General features: G+C 48.3%; 2 protein-coding genes across 4 annotated transcripts in view; both read right to left on the bottom strand.

The window, feature by feature from the left end:
* Positions 1-14,213, bottom strand: part of DDOST (dolichyl-diphosphooligosaccharide--protein glycosyltransferase non-catalytic subunit) — a 16,245-nt gene extending 2,032 nt beyond the window's left edge. Inside the window, exons 1-5 of the mRNA XM_038747276.1 lie at positions 14,026-14,213; positions 10,307-10,417; positions 2,010-2,096; positions 1,086-1,189; positions 331-425 (exon numbers count right to left, since the gene is read on the bottom strand). Coding sequence (XP_038603204.1) covers positions 331-425; positions 1,086-1,189; positions 2,010-2,096; positions 10,307-10,417; positions 14,026-14,203 — 575 coding nt within the window. The 5' untranslated portion in view covers positions 14,204-14,213. The remainder of the gene's footprint in view (positions 1-330; positions 426-1,085; positions 1,190-2,009; positions 2,097-10,306; positions 10,418-14,025) is intronic.
* A 1,908-nt stretch (positions 14,214-16,121) lies between these two features.
* Positions 16,122-20,618, bottom strand: part of KIF17 (kinesin family member 17) — a 91,702-nt gene continuing 87,205 nt past the window's right edge. For 2 of the 3 annotated variants that reach the window (XM_038747153.1, XM_038747156.1), the window contains exons 12-14: positions 18,525-18,595; positions 18,170-18,287; positions 16,122-17,024 (exon numbers count right to left, since the gene is read on the bottom strand). In XM_038747153.1, the coding sequence (XP_038603081.1) occupies positions 16,834-17,024; positions 18,170-18,287; positions 18,525-18,595 (380 nt within the window). In that variant the 3' untranslated portion in view covers positions 16,122-16,833. The remainder of the gene's footprint in view (positions 17,025-18,169; positions 18,288-18,524; positions 18,596-20,618) is intronic. The other variant, XM_038747155.1, reaches the window with a different exon arrangement.

Raw genomic sequence — 20,618 nt, 5'->3', positions numbered from 1 at the left:
TCTTCAGGAGGGTCAGACGGTTGCCAGCCACGTGGACATAGTGGCCCTTCACCCAATGCCCCTATTCTCCCGGCTCTCCAGACCCTTCCTTTCCCAACTCATGAGAAGCAGCGTGACTCGGTGGCTAGAGCACGGGCCTGGGCCGCACGTCTGCTCTATGACGCCGGGCCTCAGTTCCCTCATGTGGAAAATGGGGATTGAGACTCTGAGCCCCACGTGGGACGGGGACTGTGTCCAACCTGATTTGCTTCTATCTGCCCCGGCGCTTAGTACAGTGCCCGGCACAAAGTAAGTGCTTAACAAATGCCGTCAATTATTAAGGGTACTCACCCGACACCTCGGAAGAGGATGGGATTGAGGGATGTTTTCCCCACGATGGTCGGGGCCTTTAGGAGGTTCTCGGAATCGGCCACGATGAGCGTGTGCTATAGGGAGAAGTCACAGGCTCACGGTGAGGAGCGGGCTCCCAGCCCTGTCCAGACCCAATCCTGAGCCCGCTTCGTGCTATATTCACTCATTCAATCGTATTTATTGAGCGCTTACTGTGTGCAGAGCACTGTACTAAGCGCTTGGGAAGTACAAGTCGGCAACATCTAGAGACGGTCCCTACCCAACAGTGGGCTCACAGTCTAGAAGGGGGAGACAGACAACAAAACAGAACATATTAACACATTTCTAGCCTGTGAGCCCACTGTTGGGTAGGGACCGTCTCTATATGTTGCCAACTTGTACTTCCCAAGCGCTCTGCACACAGTAAGCGTGCAATAAATATGATTAACAAAATAAGTAGAATAAATATGTACAAGTGAACTAAATAGAGTAATAAATACGTACAAACATATATACATATGTGCAGTTGTAGGGAAGGGAAGGAGGTAAGGCTGGGGGTGGGGATGGAGAGAGGAAGGAGGGGGGAACAGTCTCTGTAATTTATTTATTTATTTTTATGAACGTCTCCCCTCTAGATTGTAAGCCTGCTGTGGGCATTTACTGTGATGCTGTACTCTCCCAAGCGCTCAGTACAGTACTCTGCACACAATAAGAATGAATGAAAGTCTCTAGGTTACAGGAAAAAGGCCCATTACCTGACCGGGGTCGGAGACGTCGTAGTTGTGGTGGTCGATAACGGCGGTCTTCTCCTCATCAAACTCGATCCCGCATTCGCTGCCCAGCTCTCGCAGGGGGTCACCTGGCAACACCAGCACCTCGCTCTTACCGAGTCACCCCTAATTCCTCATTTTTACTCACAATGACCGATGCTGTACGGCACTGGGCAGAGTGCCTTTCTACACCCAAATCTAGGGTCCCCTGAGGCTCATTAAAGTTAGTTTTCTCTCACGCTTCCGCTTTCTGAAATACCGTTGCTTTATCGCACTTGCCCACACAACGGTCCTGTGAGGGAGTGAGGTGGAAACTGAGGTCCGGAGCTTAAGTGACTTGCTCAAGGTCACCTGGCAGAGCCGGAACTCCAACCCAAATCTCCTATCATTTCCTCCCCTCCACATATCATCATCAATCGTATCTATTGAGCGCTTACTGTGTGCAGAGCACTGTACTAAGCACTTGGGAAGTACAAATTGGTGACATATAGAGACAGTCCCTACCCAACAATGGGGGATCCCAACCAAGCTCTCTGACGAGTCTGGGGGTGTCCCCGGACCAAGACAGGAAGACCTCTTTGCTGTGGTTCCCATTCCCACTGGACCAGCAGCAAATCCCAAGTGGGAAAGAGCGCTGCTCTGGGAACCCGGGAATCTGGGTTCTAATCTCGGTGTTGCCTGTAGCTGGCTAATGAAGTCCACGAAGGGCTACAGCTCTGACTCCAGGCAGACTCTCAATTCACACGAAGAGAAACTGGGAGGGAAAGCAGGCCCTCTCACCCCCCCATTTCCGCAGGGAAGCGCCAATCTTGCTCTGGCCATTCCTTTCCCAACGAGGCCCCGTGTCGCTTGAATTTAAAGTGACGTGAATTTAAATTCACAGTGAATCTAAAGGCACGTCAGACTTACCAATGTCTGAGCTGGCGGCCACCAGGACGCTGCCTCCTCCATCTATAAAAGCACTGATGGTCTCCACGTTGATATTCCCGCCAAAATCTGAAAGAAGCCACCACAGCCTGTAAGTGGACTTTGCGCTCTCAATCAATCAATCAATCAATCATATTCATTGAGCGCTTACTGTGTGCAGAGCACTGGACTAAGCGCTTGGGAAGTACAAGTTGGCAACATACAGAGACGGTCCCTACCCAACAGTGGGCTCACAGTCTAGAAGGGGGAGACAGAGAACAAAACCAAACACATTAACAAAATAAAATAAATACAATAGATAAGTACAAGTAAAATAGAGTGATAAATATCATCATCATCAATCGTATTTATTGAGCGCTTACTGTGTGCAGAGCACTGGACTAAGCGCTCGGGAAGTCCAAGTTGGCAACATATAGAGATGGTCCCTACCCAATAGTGGGCTCACAGTCTAGAAGGGAGAGACAGAGAACAAAACCAAACATATTAACAAAATAAATACAATAGATAAGCACAAGTAAAATAAATAGAGTGATAAATATCATCATCATCAATCGTATTTATTGAGCGCTTACTGTGTGCAGAGCACTGGACTAAACGCTCGGGAAGTACAAGTTGGCAACATATACAGACAGTCCCTACCCAACAGTGGGCTCACAGTCTAGAAGGGGGAGACAGAGAACAAAACCAAACATATTAACAAAATAAAAAATACAATAGATAAGTACAAGTAAAATAAATAAATAGAGTAATAAATATGTACAAACACTCTCTGTCTCTCCCTTTCCAGCCCATATTTCCCTCTGCTGCCCAGATCATTTTTCCTCAACGAATGTTTAGTCCGTGTCACCCCACTCCTTAAGAACCCCCAGTGGTTGCCCACCTTCTAGACAGGAAACAGGTGTCCCAACCCTGTTAGGCCATACTCTCCCAATCACTTAGTACAGTGCTCTGCTCTGCATGCAGCAGGCGCTCAATAAATACCACTGACTGTTCATTCACGTTTGCATTAAATAGAAAGCCTTTACCATCGGTTTTAAATGGTTCAATCAGCTCACCCCCTCCTACCCTACCTCCCTGATGGCCGATTACAGTCCAGCGGGCAAACTTGGCTCCTCCAGCTCCAGCTTGCTCACCAGGCCCCGATCCCACCTATCTCGCCGCTGACCCCATTCCCAAATCTGCCTTCTGGCCTGAAACACCCTCCGACTCCATATGCACCAGACTGCGACTCTCCCCCCACTTCAAAGCATCCCTCCAAGAGGCCTTCCCTGATGAAGCCCCCTTCTCCCCGGCTCCCTCTCAATCAATCAATCAATCGTATTTCTCTCCCTCCTGCGTCATCTGCGCACTTGGATCTGTCCTCTTTGGACGCTTGATATTCACCCCACCCTCAGCCCCACAGCACTTACGTACGTCTATAAATGATTTATTTTATATTAACGTCTGTCTCCTCCTCTAGACTCTAAGCTCGTTCATCATCGTCATCAATCGTATTTATTGAGCGCTTAGTATGTGCAGAGCACTGTACTAAGCGCTTGGGAAGTACAAATTGGCAACATATAGAGACAGTCCCGACCCAACAGTGGGCTCACTGTTGTGAGGAGGGAACCTGTCTACCAAATGTTGCACTGTACTCTCCCAAGTGTTTAGCAGAGTGCCCTGCACACAGTAAAGCGCTCAATATCATTTAATATTGACTGGTTTATGGGTTTGCTGGGGGACACCAGGTTTGAATAATGCTACTACAGACACCGCATCTCAGGCTGGAGGCTACACACATCTAGACCGTGAGCCCACTGTTGGGTAGGGACCGCCTCTATGTGCTGCCAACCTGTACTTCCCGAGCACTTAGTACAGTGCTCTGCACACAGTAAGCGCTCAATAAATACGATTGATTGATTGATCGATCACACAGTTGCCAATCTAGGATCTGAAAAGAAAGAGTTGAATCCATCAAGGAGCAACAGGGAAAATACAAACCTAACAGGAAACGGATCCATTCCCATCCACAGAGAGACCGCCCAGGGCAGCACCAGACCCAAACTTAACTTGGGACAAACTTCCCTGCCCAAGGACTTTTTTTAATGGCATCTGTTGAGCACTATGAGCCAGACACTCTACTAAGCGCTGGGGTAGAAACAAAATAATCAGGTTGGACACAGAGAGCTCACAGTCATAATCCCCCTTTTATAGAGAAGCAGCATGGCTCAGTGGAAAGAGCCCGGGCTTTGGAGTCAGAGCTCCTGGGTTCAAATCCCGGCTCTGCCAATTGTCAGCTGTGTGACTTTGGGCAAGTCACTTAACATCTCTGGGCCTCAGTTCCCTCATCTGTAAAATGGGGATTAATGTGAGCCCCCCGTGGGACAACCTAATCACCTTGTAACCTCTCCAGAGCTTAGAACAGTGCTTGGCACATAGTAAGCGCTTAATAAATGCCATTATTATTATTATTATTATTGTTGATGAGGTACCTGCAGCCCAGAGAAGTGAAGTGACTTGCCCAAGGTCACACAACAGACCAGCGGCAGAGTCGGGATTAGAACCCAGGTCCGCTGACTTCTCCGGGCAATTCAAAAACTGTGTTGAAACGGAATTTTTTTTTCTGTCTGATAGATTCATAATCTCCTAACTGCCTCCAAGAATTTCCTTCCAACAGAGGCAGCAGTTCCTGGGTTGGGGGAGCAGAGAGGGAGGAAACCCCCCACCACTCCTGCCCATATTTCCCTGCCTTCTGCTTGGAGCGTAGTTCACATACTTCACTTTCCCGTAAGAGGACCCAAGCATTCAACGAAAACATTCCTTAATGACGTCCTCTCTTAAATACGCCTATATTTAACAGGTCTTAATAGGTATTAGGTCTTAATACCTAGTCCTTTAGACTGTAAACTCCTTGTGGTCAGGCATCATGCCTACCATCTCCGTTGTACTGTCTTCTCCCAAGCACTTAGCACAGTGTTCTCTACAACAGTAAACACTCAGATACCACTGGTTGATTAGAAATCTCAACTTGAAGGTGCAGGAGTTACAGCAAGACAGTAATTCCTTTGATTTGTTGAGCAGGGACTCCAGATCTGGGGTAAATTGAAACGTGAATTTAAAAACCACATCCTCCCGCACCCAGAATAATAATAATAATAATAATAATGATGGTATTTATTAAGCGCTTACTATGTGCAAAGCACTGTTCTAAGCGCTGGGGAAGTCACAAGGTGATCAGGTTGTCCCACGGGGGGGCTCACAGTCTTAATCCCCATTTTACAGATGAGGTAACTGAGGCCCAGAGAAGTGAAGTGACTTGCCCAAAGTCACCCAGCTGACAAGTGGCGATGTGCTTTCAATAATCTTCAGGAAGCCACAGATTTCCAGTTGACGGTTTATTAAAGACGGCTGCAGCGAGTCCGCACACAAGCAGTTGTGGCCTAGTGGACAGACCACATGTTTGGGAGTCAGAAGAACCTGGGTTCTAATCCTGCCTCTGTCCCTTGTCTGCTGTGTGACCTTGGGCAGTGACTTTTAGATCTATTCCTTATCTTCACTTGTCTGCTTAGGGTTCCACTCTCCATTTCATTTTTGCACTCCTAAAAGAGTCTCTTTTTTATATTCCTGCGGCGCGTCTATGCTTTCACTTTATACTTTACAGAGGTCATGGGTTCAAATCCCAGCACCGCCAACTGTCGGTTGTGTGACTTTGGGCACGTCACTTAACTTCTCTGTGCCTCAGTTACCTCATCTGTAAAATGGGGATTCAAACTGTGGGCCCCCCCCCACCCCGTGGGATAACCTGATCACCTTGTGACCTCCCCAGCTCTTAGAACAATGCTTTGCACATAGTAATCAATCAATTGTATTTATTGAGCGCTTACTGTGTGCAGAGCATTGTACTAAGCGCTTGGGAAGTACAAATTGGCAACATATATAGTAAGCACTTAACAAATACCATTATTATTATTATTTAACTTCTCAGTACCTCAGTTACCTCCTCTGTAAAATGGGGATTAAGACTTTGAGCCCCACTTGGGACAGAGACTGTGTCCAACCTGATTACCTTATAACTACCCCAGCGCTTAGAATAGTGCCTGGCCCATAAGAAGTGCTTCACAAATGCCATAAAAAGAAAATAGCAGCACCCCTGAGGGAAGCATCCGGGATTGTTCCCGGAAATGAGGTTTTTCCACAGGCTTCTCACTTGTAGTGTCAAAGTTCATTTTACTTTCAAAAGAGAAATGTATTCTCTAGCCCTACAGCTCAGTAACACCAGGGGGGCCAATTTACCTCCAAAGCTTCTCCACCCCCTAAAGAAATATACATTAAACAAGAACACAAACATATCTGTCGTACCTGGACCCAATTCAACAGGGGTGTTATCTTGGAACATTCATTCATTCACTCAATCCTATTTATTGAGGGCTTACGGTGTGCAGAGCACTGTACTAAGCGCCCGGGAGAGTAGAGTACGACATAACAATAAACAGACGCATTCCCTGCCCACAACGAGCTTACAGTCTTGGGCGGGCGGAGGGGAGATATGATATAGGACCGACAGCTCCTATCAGATGATGCACACGAAAGGAGAGATCCCTGTACGTGCCATCTGCGGGGCCTCATGAGCCTTTCGGTTTTGCCTTAATCCTGTACTACGAGAGCAGGAGGCCAATCTGTGTTTTGCGGATAAAGGCATGGCTGCAGAGAATAATAATAATAATAATAATAATGGCATTTATTAAGCGCTTACTATGTGCAAAGCACTGTTCTAAGCGCTGGGGAGGTTACAAGGTGATCAGGTTGTCCCACGTGGGGCTCACAGTCTCAATCCCCATTTTACAGATGAGGGAACTGAGGCCCAGAGAAGTGAAGTGACTTGCCCAAAGTCACAAAGCTGACAATTGGTGGAGCTGACATGGTTTGAACCCATGACCTCTGACTCCAAAGCCCGGGCTCTTCTCCACTGAGCCAAACCAGGCGGTTTCAAGCAATGAGGAAGAAGCGGGGCTTATCTCTGCGCGCGGCGTCTGCGGTCAGCGCTGGGCCGCACGCCTTGGCCGGCACAAGCCCCACCAGAAATGATGATGATGATGATGGCATTTGTTCCAGACTGAGCCTTCTCCACCATTTGAAAGAAGACTCTACCACATTAACCCAATCACTCATCCTAGCCCTCCTTGATTACTGTATCAGCCTCCTTGCTGACCTTCCAGCCTCCTGTCTCTCCCCGCTCCAGTCCATCCTTTATTCTGCTGCCCCAGTCATTACCCTTCAAAAACGTTAACACCATGCTTCCCCACTCCTCAAGGAACTCCAGCGGTTGCCCATCCACCTCCACATCATCATCATCAATCGTATTTATTGAGCGCTTACTGTGTGCACAGCACTGTACTAAGTGCTTGGGAAGTACAAATTGGCAACATAGAGAGACAGTCCCTACCCAACAGTGGGCTCACAGTCTAAAAGGGGGAGAAAAACCAAACATACTAACAAAATAAAATATCAAACACATCAAACAAGAACTCCTCACCACTGGCTTTAAAGCACGTAGTCATCTCACCCCTCCCACCTCACCACTCTCCTACTACAATGGAGCCCGCACACTTGGCTCCTCTAATGCTAAACCTTCTCACTGTACCTCCGTCGCGTCTATCTCGCCGCCGAACACTCGTCCACACCCTACCTCTGGCCTGGAACGCCCTCCCTCCTCCTATCAGACAGATAATTGCTCTCCCCCACTTTTAAGCCTTACTGAAGGCCCATCTCCTCCAAGAAGCCTTCCCTGACTAAGCCCTCTTCTCCTCTCTCCCACACCCTTCTGCGCTGCTCTTACTTGCTCCTTCATTCATCCTCCCTCCCATCCCCACAGCACATACACACATATCTGTAAATTATTTTACTTATTTATCCATTTTATTTATATTAATGTCTGTCTCCCCCTCTAGGCTGTGAGCTCGTTGTGGCCAGGAATGTGTCAGTTTGTTATTATACTGTACTCTCTCACGTGCTTAGCATAATGCTTTGCACACAGAAAGTGCTCAATAAATACGACTGAACGAACGGATGAATCATTATTATAATACTTATTAAGCACTTTCTATGTGTCAAGCACTGTTCTAGGCACTGGGATAGATACAAACCAATCAGGTTATATACAGTCACTGTCCCTCCTTGGGGATCATGGTTTAGGAGGGAGAACAGGCAGTGAACCCCCATTTTAGACAGGTGGAAAGCGAGGCCCCAAAAAGGTCACACAGCGGAGAGATGGAGGAGCCAGGATTAGAACCCAGGTCCTCTGACTTTTCAGGCCCTGCTGCTTCTCACATTTTCCTTGACGGCAGTCCGGCAGTCTGTCCTGTCGGGCCCAGATGTCACTCGCCATTCACCTCTCGCCCCACCCGGCCTGAGGCTCCACTTCAGTGAGGAAAAAAACATTTCCTCAATCCCCCCACCAGCTGCCACTTTCAGTAGCCCATACGGTTGACCATTCGCCCACTGTCTGGACTAGCGACAAGCTCAGTGAAGTCCTTATGATTTGCAAATATGAGGTCCCTGAATTGACTGATGGCTTTTATTGAGCTGCGGAGCGTGCAGAGCTCAGTCCTAGGTGTTTGAGAGAGTAAAAGCAGTTTACACGATCCCTGCCTAGTGTGACAAGTGAATTATAGATAAGTAATAAGAGTAGTATTTGCAAAGCACTTATTATGAGCCAGCTAACTGTTCTAAGCACTGGGGTAGATGAAAAATCATCAGGTTGGACACAGTCCCCGTCCCACATGTCGTTGGGCCCGCATCTCCTCACTCAAGCGGCAGACGGAGGACGTAAGGTAGGGAGATGAGGGATTACTTGGAGATGGCCTCCTGAAGGAGACGTGAATTCAATAGGGTTTGGAAGAGGAGAGCGGTGGTGTGTCTGATGAGAACGGGGAGGGTGGGAGCAAGACCAAAATGAGCCATATTCATACTTCATTTTGTTCATCTCTTCAATAAGAGTCCTGAATATCTGTGGCTTGACATTTTCAGCCACAGATATTCAAAAGCAATATTTTCAATATTTTGAAAATATTTCAAAAGCAATATTTTCCTCGAATTACTGAGACTTTACATTCTCTCAATGCCTAAAATTAATCTTTCGTCGTGTTAGCCTGTTTGGAAAGGTCCTTCACTCTACTGGCCCACTAGTGGACTGTTCATTTTGTTAATGATGTGTATTACAGCTATAACTCTGTTTGTTCTGACAATTTTGATTTCACCTGTCTACATGTTTTGTATTGTTGTCTGTCTCCCGCTTCTAGACTGTGAGCCCATTGTCGGGTAGGGACCGTCTCTATATGTTGCCGACTTGTACTTCCCAAGCGCTTAGTACAGTGCTCTGCACACAGCAAGCGCTCAATAAAGACGACTGAATGAACGAATGAACATATTAAGTTGCCTTGCAAGGAACACACAAAACACGTGAGCTGGGATGTTGTCGGAGGAGATGGATAAGTAGGGGAGAGATTAATGGTCAGGAAGAGCCCGGATGGCTGCCGGAGTGCTTTTAAGTTACGGGTCGGGAGTTGCCATTCACCCAAAGAGCAGTGGGCAACCACTGGGGTCTTTGAGGAGTGGGGAGATACGGGCTAAATGAAGTGACTGAAAAATAAATTGGCAGGAGAGCGAAGTACAGACCGGAGAGGGGAGATACTGGTGGCAGTGGGGTCCGCAGAGGGGCTGACACAGCTTTGATTCCTTCAGTCTCCCCATCCAATTAAGGTAGGCAGAACATCAGTTCAAGCTACGATGCCTAGCACATATATGGCCATGACCTCAAAACCCAAACCGCCAATCAATCAATCAATCGTATTTATTGCGCGCTTCCTGTGTGCAGAGCACTGTACAGAGCCAAGACGATCAATTTTGGGGTAAGGGTAACAATAAACATCCCCGTACCCTGTTTATAGACACTTTAGCTATATAACAGATACCCCTCAAATCAGCGGTCGGGTGGAGTTCAGTGCTAAGTCCCGCTTTGTTTTGTAGTGAGAACAAAACATCTCATTTTAAAGGCTTCGATCACAGACACAGGTTATCCCGCAGCAGGTACTTTTCTGCTAAAAAGCATCATGCCACTGCTTGTTTTCATTGAACTCCGTGTCTCAGAGGCAACCGCAGTCAGTAGGCACTCGATAAATGTGACTGAACGAATGAAGCAGCAGTCATTCCCTAAGCAACAGTGGCTTTCACTCATTTGGCAGCTCCCATTCCAGCAGGCAAGGCAAGCCGTCGGGAGAAGCCAGGAGTCCAACGGCCCTTACCTTCCACGGAAGGGGAGAAGATGATGAGGTTGTCGTACAGGAATTCGCCGTATTTGATGAGAGACAAGCCGGGATCGTCGGCGGTCCTGAAGGATAGATCGAATCCTCGGTCTGCGGGGAGAGGGCGGCGGGCACCACCGGGAGAGATGGGTCAGAACCGAATCTTGGGTCAGGACGTGACAGGTCTCCTGCTCGGAGGCTCTGGGACACGAGGGTGGTGTGGTGCAGAGCTATTCTCCGCCTAAGACTTCTTATAATAATTATTGTGGCATTTATTAAGCCCTTACCCGTACCAAGCACTGTATTAAGCGCTGGGGTACATTCAAGATGATCAGATCCCTCGTGCGGCTCACAGGTCTAAACAGGAAAGAGGACAGGTCCTGAATCCCCATTTTGCATATGAGGGAACTGAGGCACAGAGAAGTGACTTGCTCAAGGTCACACAGCAAACAGCTGGCAGAGCTGGGATCCGAACCCTAATCCAAATACCTTGCATCTGACCCGGCGCTTAGAACAGTGCTTGGCACATATTAGGCGCTTAGCAAATACCACTATTATTATTATTACTGTGAGGGGGTCAAGAAATATGATTGAATGAACGAATGATTTATAATAATAATAATGACAGCATTTATTAAGCGCTTACTATGTGCAAAGCACTGCTCTAAGCGCTGGGGAGGTTACAAGGTGATCAGGTTGTTCCACAAGGAGCTCAGAGTATTAATCTCCATTTTACAGATGAGGTAACTGAGGCACAGAGAAGTTAAGTGACTTGCCCAAAGTCACACAGCTGACAATTGGTGGAGCTGGGATATGGGTGGCATTCCCAGGTTTGGGAGTCAGAGGACGTGGGCTCTAATCCCGCCTCCGCCACTTGTCGCTGTGTGACCCTGTGCAAACCACATAACTTCTCTGTGCCTCGGGTTTAGCGGAAAGAGCCCGGGCTTGGGAGTCGGAGGTCGTGGGTTCTAATCCGGTTCTGCCACTTGTCAGCCGTGTGACTTTGAGCAAGTCACTTCACTTCTCTGTGCCTCAGTTCCCTCATCTGTAAAATAGGGACGAAGACTGTGAGCCCCACGTGGGCCAACCTGCTGACCTTGTATCTCCCCCAGCGCTTAGAACAGTGCTTGGCACACAGTAAGCACTTAACAAATACCATCATTATTATTATAAAATGGGGATGAAGACAATGAATCCCACATGGGCCAACCTGATTACACTGTATCTCCCCCTGCGCTTAGAACAGTGCTCGGCACATAGTGAGCGCTTAACAAATACCATCATTATTATTATAAAACGGGGATGAAGACTGTGAGCCAACCTGACTACCCTGTATCTCCCCCAGTGTTTAGAACAGTGCTCGGCATATAGTAAGCGCTTAACAAATGCCATCACTATCATTACTTCCCAAGCACTTAGTACAATGCTCTGCACACAGTAAGCGCTCAATAAATACGACTGAATGAATTATAAAATGGGGATGAAGACGGGGAGCCCCATGTGGGCCAACCTGACTGCCCTGTATCTCCCCCAGCGCTTAGAACAGGGCTCGGCACACAGTAAACGCTTAATAAATGCCATCATTGTTACTATAAAATGGGGATGAAGACTGTGGCCAGCCCAACGACCTTGTATCTCCCCCAGCGCTTAGAACAGTGCTCAGCACACAGTAAGCGCTTAAATACCATCATTACTATTACAAAATGGGGGTGAAAACTGTGAGCCCCACGAGGGCTGACCTGCTGACCTTGTATCTCCCCCAGCGCTTAGAACAGTGCTCGGCACAGTTCCCAAGCGCTCAGTACAGTGCTCTGCACACAGTAAGCGCTCAATAAATACAACTGATTGATTAACAGTATAATGCCATCATTATTATTAATTATTATTATATTACATTAATAATACATTGCTTTATTATTATAGTATATTAATGACATATTATATTGTTATATTATATTATTAATATTATTAATACATGCCATCATTATTATCATCATTATAAAATGGAGATGAAGACCGTGAGCCCCACGAGGGCCGACCTGACGACCCTGTATCCCCCCCCAACCCATGTTATATTAATGATACATTATATTGTTATATTATTATATTATTAATACATGCCATCATTATCATCATCATTATAAAATGGAGATGAAGACCGTGAGTCCCACGAGGGCCGACCTGACGACCCTGTATCCCCCCCAACCCATCTTATATTAATGATATGCTACATTGTTATATTATTATATTAATATTATTTAAAAATGCCATCATTATGACTATCATCATTATGAAATGGAGATGAAGACCGTGAGCCCCACGAGGGCCGACCTGACGATCCTGTATCCCCCCCCCCACCCATATTATATTAATGATATATTATGTTGTTATATTATTATATTATTTATATTATTAATAAATGCCATCATTATTATTATTGTCATCATTATGAAATGGAGATGAAGACCGTGAGCCCCACGAGGGCCGACCTGACGACCCTGTATCCCCCTCAACCCATATTATGTTAATGATATGCTACACTGTTATATTATTATATTAATATTATTAATAAATGCCATCATTATTATTATCATCATCATTATGAAATGGAGATGAAGACCGTGAGCTCCACGAGGGCCGACCTGACGACACTGTATCCCCCCCAACCCATATTATACTAATGACATATTATATTATTATACTGTTATATTATTAATATTATTAATACATGCCATCATTATTATTATCATTATAAAATGGAGATGAAGACCGGAAGCCCCACGAGGGCCGACCTGATGACCCTGTATCCCCCCAACCCATATTATATTAATGATATATTATATTGTTACATTATTACATTATTAATAAATGTCATCATTATTATTATTACCATCATTATAAAATGGAGATGAAGACCGTGAGCCCCACGAGGGCCGACCTGACGACCCTGTATCCCCCCAACCCATATTACACTAATGATATATTATAGTGTTATATTATTATACTATTAGTATTATTAATAAATGCCATCATTATTATTACTATCATCATTATGAAATGGAGATGAAGGCCGTGAGCCCCACGAGGGCCGACCTGATGACCCTGTATCCCCCCCCAACCCATATTATACTAATGATATATTATAGTGTTATATTATTATACTATTAGTATTATTAATAAATGCCATCATTATTATTACTATCATCATTATGAAATGGAGATGAAGACCGTGAGCCCCACGAGGGCCGACCTGACGACCCTGTATCCCCCCCAACCCATATTATATTAATGATATATTATATTGTTATTGTATTATTTATATTATTAATAAATGTCATCATTATTATCACCATCATTATAAAATGGAGACGAAGGCCGTGAGCCCCACGAGGGCCGACTTGACGACCCTGTATCCCCCCCAACCCATAATATGTTAACGATATATTATATTGTTAGATTATTATATTATTAATATTATCAATACCTGCCACCATTATTATTAGTACCATCATTATGAAATGGAGATGAAGGCCGTGAGCCCCACGAGGGCCGACCTGACGACCCTGCATCCCCCTCCAGCGCCCTGGCCAGCGCCGGGCACACATTAAACGCCTCACAAAGGCCATGACAACCACCGTCACTGCCCCTCTGACGACTCCAATCACTCCTATCGTGACGATGAGGCCGAGCGTTCCCGACGCCTCTGGTCGGGCCCTCACCGGTGAGGCTGCGGAAGAAGAGGGAGTGCGTGTCCCTGAGGGTGAGGTTGTCCAGGAGCACGAGGGTCCTGCCGGCGGCCCGGGCGGGGGCTCCCAACGACAGCAGCCGCAGCAGCAGCAGCAGCGGGAGGAGGAGGGCGCCACAGCGGCCGCCATTGGACGCGGCTCCGGCCGCCATCTTGTCGCCCCCCCTCCTCCTTCTCCTTCGTCTCCTCGCGGCCCCCGGAAGCAGTCCCCCCCTCCCTCCCCCGCTCAGCCAATCACCGCGCAGCCCCGAGCCGCGCCCCCGGAAGTACTAACCCCGCCGCCGCGCCCCCTGAGGGGATCGGGAGCGCGCCCTCGAACCCTATTGGTGGAGACAGGAGGGCCTCGCGCCCGCCCAGGGGAAACCCACCAATCGCGGAGAGACAGCTCCGCGGATCCGGCCAATCACTGAGGAGACCCTCTCTTCTGTCCCCGCCCCCAAGCGCGGGCATGCGCAGATCGCCCCGCCGGCTGATAGGTTCAGTTCGCCCTCCAACTGCGAGGCCAAGGCCAACAATAATCTCCTAAGAATAATAATAATAATAATAATAATAATAATAATAATAATAATGGCATTTGTTAAGCGCTTACTATGTGCTCGCTCGCCCTCTAACTGCGAGGCCAAGGCCAACAATAATCTCATAATAATAATAATAATAATAATAATAACAATAATAACATTTGTTAAGCGCTTACTATGTGCAGAACACTGTTCTAACCAATAGGGGAGGATACAAGGCGGGGATAATAATAATAATAATGGCATTTATTAAGCGCTTACTATGTGCAAAGCACTGTTCTAAGCATGGTGGCTCAGTGGAAAGAGCGCGGGCTTTGGAGTCAGAGGTCATGGGTTCAAATCCCAGCTCCGCCAATTCATTCATAATAATAATGATGATGGTGTTTATTAAGCGCTTACTATGTGCAAGGCACTGTTCTAAGCGCTGGGGAGGTTACAAGATGATCAGGTTGTCCCACAGGAGGGGCTCACAGTCCTAATCCCCATTTTACAGATGAGGGAACTGAGGCCCAGAGAAGTGAAGTGACTTGCCCTAAGTCACAAAGCTGACAGTTGATGGAGCCGGGATTTGAACCCATGACCTCTGACTCCAAAGCCCGGGCTCTTTCCACTGAGCCCCGCTGCTTCTCCTGACAAAATGGGGTCCTTGGAGGGAAGCATAAAGTCAGGAGGCTTCCGACTGCAAACGGAGCCATCGCGCCGACTGGGGACTTCAAGCGCGTCTCCCGTGGCTGCCGACCGAGGCAGCGGCAGATGGCGTGGAGAAACTGAGGCAGTGCCCTGTACTGATGCAACGGAGTGCACTTGTTCCTCATTTCTTCAGAAAAATCTCCTTTGCAGAGGGATGGCTCACTGACAACCCATGGCCAAACACCTAAAACTCCACCAGCGGGAACCCTGCACTCCCTAAATGAAGGCAGATTGGTAGACTAAATAGGGAGACTACACCTTAATTTCTAGCTGGCAGCCCGCATTTCAATCAGTGGTATTTATTGAGTGCTTACTGTGTGCAAAGCACTGTACTAAGCTCTTGGGAGAGGGCAACATGACAGGGCTGATTGACATGTTCCCCGCCCACAACAAGCTTACACCTTGGTAGCGGAGTTGGAAGCTTCGTAAAGCAGTTTTTCCCTTCTGTTAATAAAAATAATAATAATGATGGCATTTCTTAAGCGCTTACTATGTGCAAAGCACTGTTCTAAGCGCTGGGGAGGTTACAAGGTGATCAGGTTGTCCCACGTGGGGCTCCCGGTCTTAATCCCCATTTTCCAGATGAGGTAACTGAGGTAGCAGTGCTCTGCACACAGTAAGCGCTCAATAAATAAGACTGATTGATTCAGGCCCAGAGAAGTGAAGTGACTTGCCCAAGGTCACACAGCTGACAGTTGGCGGAGCTGGAATTTGAACCCATGACCTTTGGCTCCAAAGCCCGTGCTCTTTCCACGGAGCCACACTGCTTCTCTCTGTTAGGAAAAGGATTCCCAGCAGAAGGGAGGGAATAACCAACTTAATTTTGTACTGTGCTCTAATATTGAACCCAGAACAACTGCCCTGAGGAGAGCTTGTCATGAAAAGGCAGTTTATTGTGACGTTTTAATATAACACGCCCGGCGTAAGAGAGAACTAAGCCACTCAAAACCAGGCAGTTGTCTGAATAGGTTCACAACTGTTACGGGCCCCTTTGGGACGACACTAAGGCAGAGGAGTCTTTTCTGTTAATCCGCACTTGCGTGATCGCTCTCGGGAGGAATCGATGGCCGATAAATGGGAAAGACACACCGTTTCCCTCACGGCCTTCGCGTCTTAACCGAAGGGGAAAGCAACCGTGGCCCAGGATACCCTCTCGAAGGCTTGGGACTCGGGGGAAGGCTCGGGATACCAACAAGGAAGAGACCGGAGGAGACAGTACTATCTAGACTCAAGTTGGGGGTGAAACGTGAACCAGGAAATAAATACTGAGGGACCGCACAGGGAACTAGGGTGTACAATGGATAAATTGGTATCTGGGGCTATGGATAGTGGGTATGGATAGCCCAAATGAAAGCCAAGACTGCCAAGCACGGGCTCTGGGCTTTCTACCCGGTGGGGCCGGTAGTGATTGAGGAAGAGAGCCCACAGAGCTGGCCGCTCGCGGGGAGGGAGGGTAGGAGGGGTGAGGATCAACACCAGTTCCAGCTGTGCAGGTGCCACGGCGGGGGCCTCGCCAGTCTTCCGAAAACCGTCACCTTCCACGAGTCCGAGGGCGGGCGGGACGGCGGCGGTCATCAGAGGGGCTCGCTGCCGAAGTTATTTTTGCTCTTCTTGCGCTTGGCTTTAGTGAAGGGGATCTCCAGGGACTCGAGGCGGAAGGGCCGGGGCTGGGGCATGTCCGTCGCCTGGGTGGGCGAGATGGGCGCCAAGATGGCGGGGCTGTTGCTCAGGGGGGCGTTTAATCCAGGAGGCGAGTTGTGAAACGCTGAAGGGGGAGAAACGGAAATCAATCCATCAGTCGTATTTATTCAGCGCTTACTGTGTGCACGTGCCTAAGTTCCGGTCCGTGCCAATCAAGCTCGTAACACCCATTAAGGTCACGCAGCGGGCGCCCACTCTGAACGAAGCGCTTGCGGGGAGTGCTGTAAAGTTAGGAGAAATGAGCCCTGCCCTTGAGGACCTTACCGGCTAGGAGAGGGACACTGATGTAGTTTACAGACCGGAGGAAGAAGGCAGAGGGGATACAAACACGAGTCAGTGCATCAGTAATAGGGTCGGAAAAGTAGATGCGTAAGGGTTACATGAGGTCGTAAGTCCCCAAGCACTCAGGTGGCATGGAAGTGCCACAGTGGCCATTGAGGGATGCAATCTGGGGAGAGAAGACCTCAGCCTCCTCCCGACCCCCTACTAGCCTGGGGCCGGGGAATCGGTCATCCCGGGATGGGGGGTGCTTGAAGTTTCCAACACTGCCGATTCAAGTTTCTTCCCGTGTGTTAAAGGCATACGTCTTCCTCAGGGACCTTCCTCGTATGTCTTCCCTGAGGATCGGACCCACGGCAAGTTCTTGGAGGCGGAATCAAGGGGCTATTTTCTCTGGGAACCGAGAACTTCGAAGCCCTTGGGGCACGGGCCCGATGGACGAAGGCAATGGAACTGTGTTCATCTGGTCCTTCCCAGACTGAGCCCCTTCCTTCCTCTCCCCCTCGTCCCCCTCTCCGTCCCCCCAATCTTACCTCCTTCCCTTCCCCACAGCACCTGTATATATGTATGTACATATTTATTACTCTATTTATTTATCTTGTACATATCTATTCTATTTATTTTATTTTGTTAGTATGTTTGGTTTTGTTCTCTGTCTCCCCCTTCTAGACTGTGAGCGCACTGTTAGGTAGGGACTGTCTCTATGTGTTGCCAACTTGTACTTCCCAAGCGCTCAGTACAGTGCTCTGCACACAGTAAGTGCTCAATAAATATGATTGATTGATTGATTGAAGGCTCCAGGCCCCACGTCTTTCCGGCCTGGTTACTCAGACCTAGCCCCACCCTAATCTGTCCCTCTCCACTCCTCTCCGGGGCCTTCAGGATTTCCCGGCCAACCGCGGGGACACGGAGAGGGGCAGACCATTTTACCGAGGCTCTTCATGGGATCCGAGCAGAGGATCTGGCTGGCCCGTTTGGATCGGAAGTAGTTACTGGCGATATTTTCGCTGTCGCTCCGGCTGAGCATCACCCGGTAGCGGTCTTCTTCCTGCCACGACGGAAGCCCCGTGAGCGCACCCCCTCCCAACCCTCAAAACGCCGCCCGGCGCCAACCCGCCACCGTGGGCCCACCCCAGCCTCCTGGACAACTAGGAATTGAGCTTCTCCTGCACTGATCCCAAACTAGAGGGCCCATCCTTTTCCGCTTTGGGAATCCACTGGGCAAGAGTCCCCCACCCTCAACTCTACTCCTGCGGCCTGGATCAGACTGCATCGCCCGTCTCACCGTTGTCGAGTCTCCATTCTCCGCCGAAGAGCTCTTTCTGGCTGGCTTACTCTGTGGCAGTGTTGAAACTGCTATGAGAAAACAGTCATTCGATCACTCATTTATTCAGCGCTTACGGTGTGCGGAGCACTGTACTAAGCCCTTGGAAAGTACAATACGGCAATCAAGAGAGACAATCCCTGCCCACACTAGGCTCCACCGTCTAGATGGGGGGAAGACAGACATCAAGATGAGTAAACAGGCATCGGCGTAAATAAGTAGACATAATTGTATACATATATATGTTAGTGCCGTGGGGCGGGGAGAGAGGGGAAGAGAAAAGGAAGCGGGAGCTGAGGAAAAGGGGGGCTTAGTCTGGGAAGGCCTCTTGGGAGACTGTCACGCCTGCCACACAACCAGCTTGACTCTTTGGTCCTGGGTCGGGGGCAAGATGGGGCCCAGACGGCACCTGAGCCTCCCCATTGTGCCTGAGGTCTCGGCGGGCGGAGGGAAAGCGATCCTGAAAACCACTGGGTCCCTTCTGGGGGGATGCAGACCACCCAGAAGAAGGACTGCGTCCTCGGCGTCCGCTCGGCCTAGGCCTCTTGTCCTCCAGACCGTAAGCCTGCTGCGGGTGGGGAATGTATCCGCTAATTCTGTTGTGCTGCACTCTCCCGAGCGCTCCGTACGGTGCTCGGCGCGGAGGAAGCGCTCAATAAGTACCATGGGTGGACTGATTTTGTTCGAAAGAGAAAATGCTCGGGCCGAAAGAGGGGAAGAAAGATGGGAAAGCTGGGAAGGAGGCTTTGGAGAGGCGGCAGCAGCACGGGCCACGAAGGGCTCTGGGAAGGGAGGGTAATATTTCATCCATCCTACTGCCAACTCTTTGAACACATCGTGCCTTGAGCCTAAAACTCCGTCCCTCTTCATATTCGACATTCTGCTCCTCTAAAGCCAACGTACTCCGTGGACCTCCCACCGCCAACCTCTCAGCCACCTCTTACCTCTGGCCTGGGAGCTTAATTTTAGACTGTGAGCCCACTGTCGGGTAGGGACCGTCTCTATATGTTGCCAACTTGTACTTCCCAAGCGCTTAGTACAGTGCTCTGCACAAAGTAAGCGCTCAATAAATACGATTGGTTGATTGATTAATGTCCTGTTCCTCCTTTGGCTTTTTTCCTTAATAATAATAATGATGGCATTTATTAAGCGCTTACGATGTGCAAAGCACTGTTCTAAGCGCTGGGGAGGTTACAAGGTGATCAGGTTGTCCCACGGGGGGGGGCTCACAGTCTTAATCCCCATTTTACAGATGAGGGAACTGAGGCCCAGAGAAGTGACGTGTCTTGCCCAAGGTCACACAGCTGTCAATTGGCGGAGCCGGGATTCGAACCCATGACCTCCGGCTCCAAAGCCCGGGCTCTTTCCACTGTTTCCACTCTTTCCACTGAGCCACGCTGCTTCCTTGGGGTCTTTAAGTACCTGGTTTGAAATGATTACAAAATTCCTTCCGAGAGGCTGTTGGATTTTGCTCGATTTGTGCTCGGAGGGCATTAGAAATATCTTTAGGTGAAGACTTTTCCCAAGAAGGATCGAAGGAGAGGTTCTTTAAATTGATGATATTCAGTTCTTTCACAATGTATATTTTTTACTACATCTTTTAGATCAAACGCTGTTAGGGAATTAGAGGCACTGTTCTTCCAATGGCACTCACCTATGTTTGTACGTATTTATTACTCTATTTTATTTGTACATGTTTATTCTATTTATTTTATTTTGTTAATACATTTTGTTTTGTTGTCTGTCTCCCCCTTCTAGACTGAGAGCCCACTGTTGGGTAGGGACCGTCTCTATATGTTGCCAACTTGTACTTCCCAAGCGCTTAGTACAGTGCTCTGCACACAGTAAGCACTCAATATATACCACTGAATGAATGAATCTTTGTACATATTTACTATTCCATTTATTTTATTTTGTTAATATGTTTTGTTTTGTTCTCTGTTTCCCCCTTCTAGACTGTGAGCCCACTGTTGGGTAGGGACCATCTCTATATGTTGCCAACTTGTACTTTCCAAAAGCGCTTAGTACAGTGCTCTACACACAGTAAGTGCTAAA

This window comes from Tachyglossus aculeatus, chromosome 5 (assembly GCF_015852505.1).
Source record: "Tachyglossus aculeatus isolate mTacAcu1 chromosome 5, mTacAcu1.pri, whole genome shotgun sequence".
Classification (NCBI taxonomy): Eukaryota; Metazoa; Chordata; class Mammalia; order Monotremata; family Tachyglossidae; genus Tachyglossus; species Tachyglossus aculeatus.
This window is presented reverse-complemented; position numbering and strand designations above follow the sequence as displayed.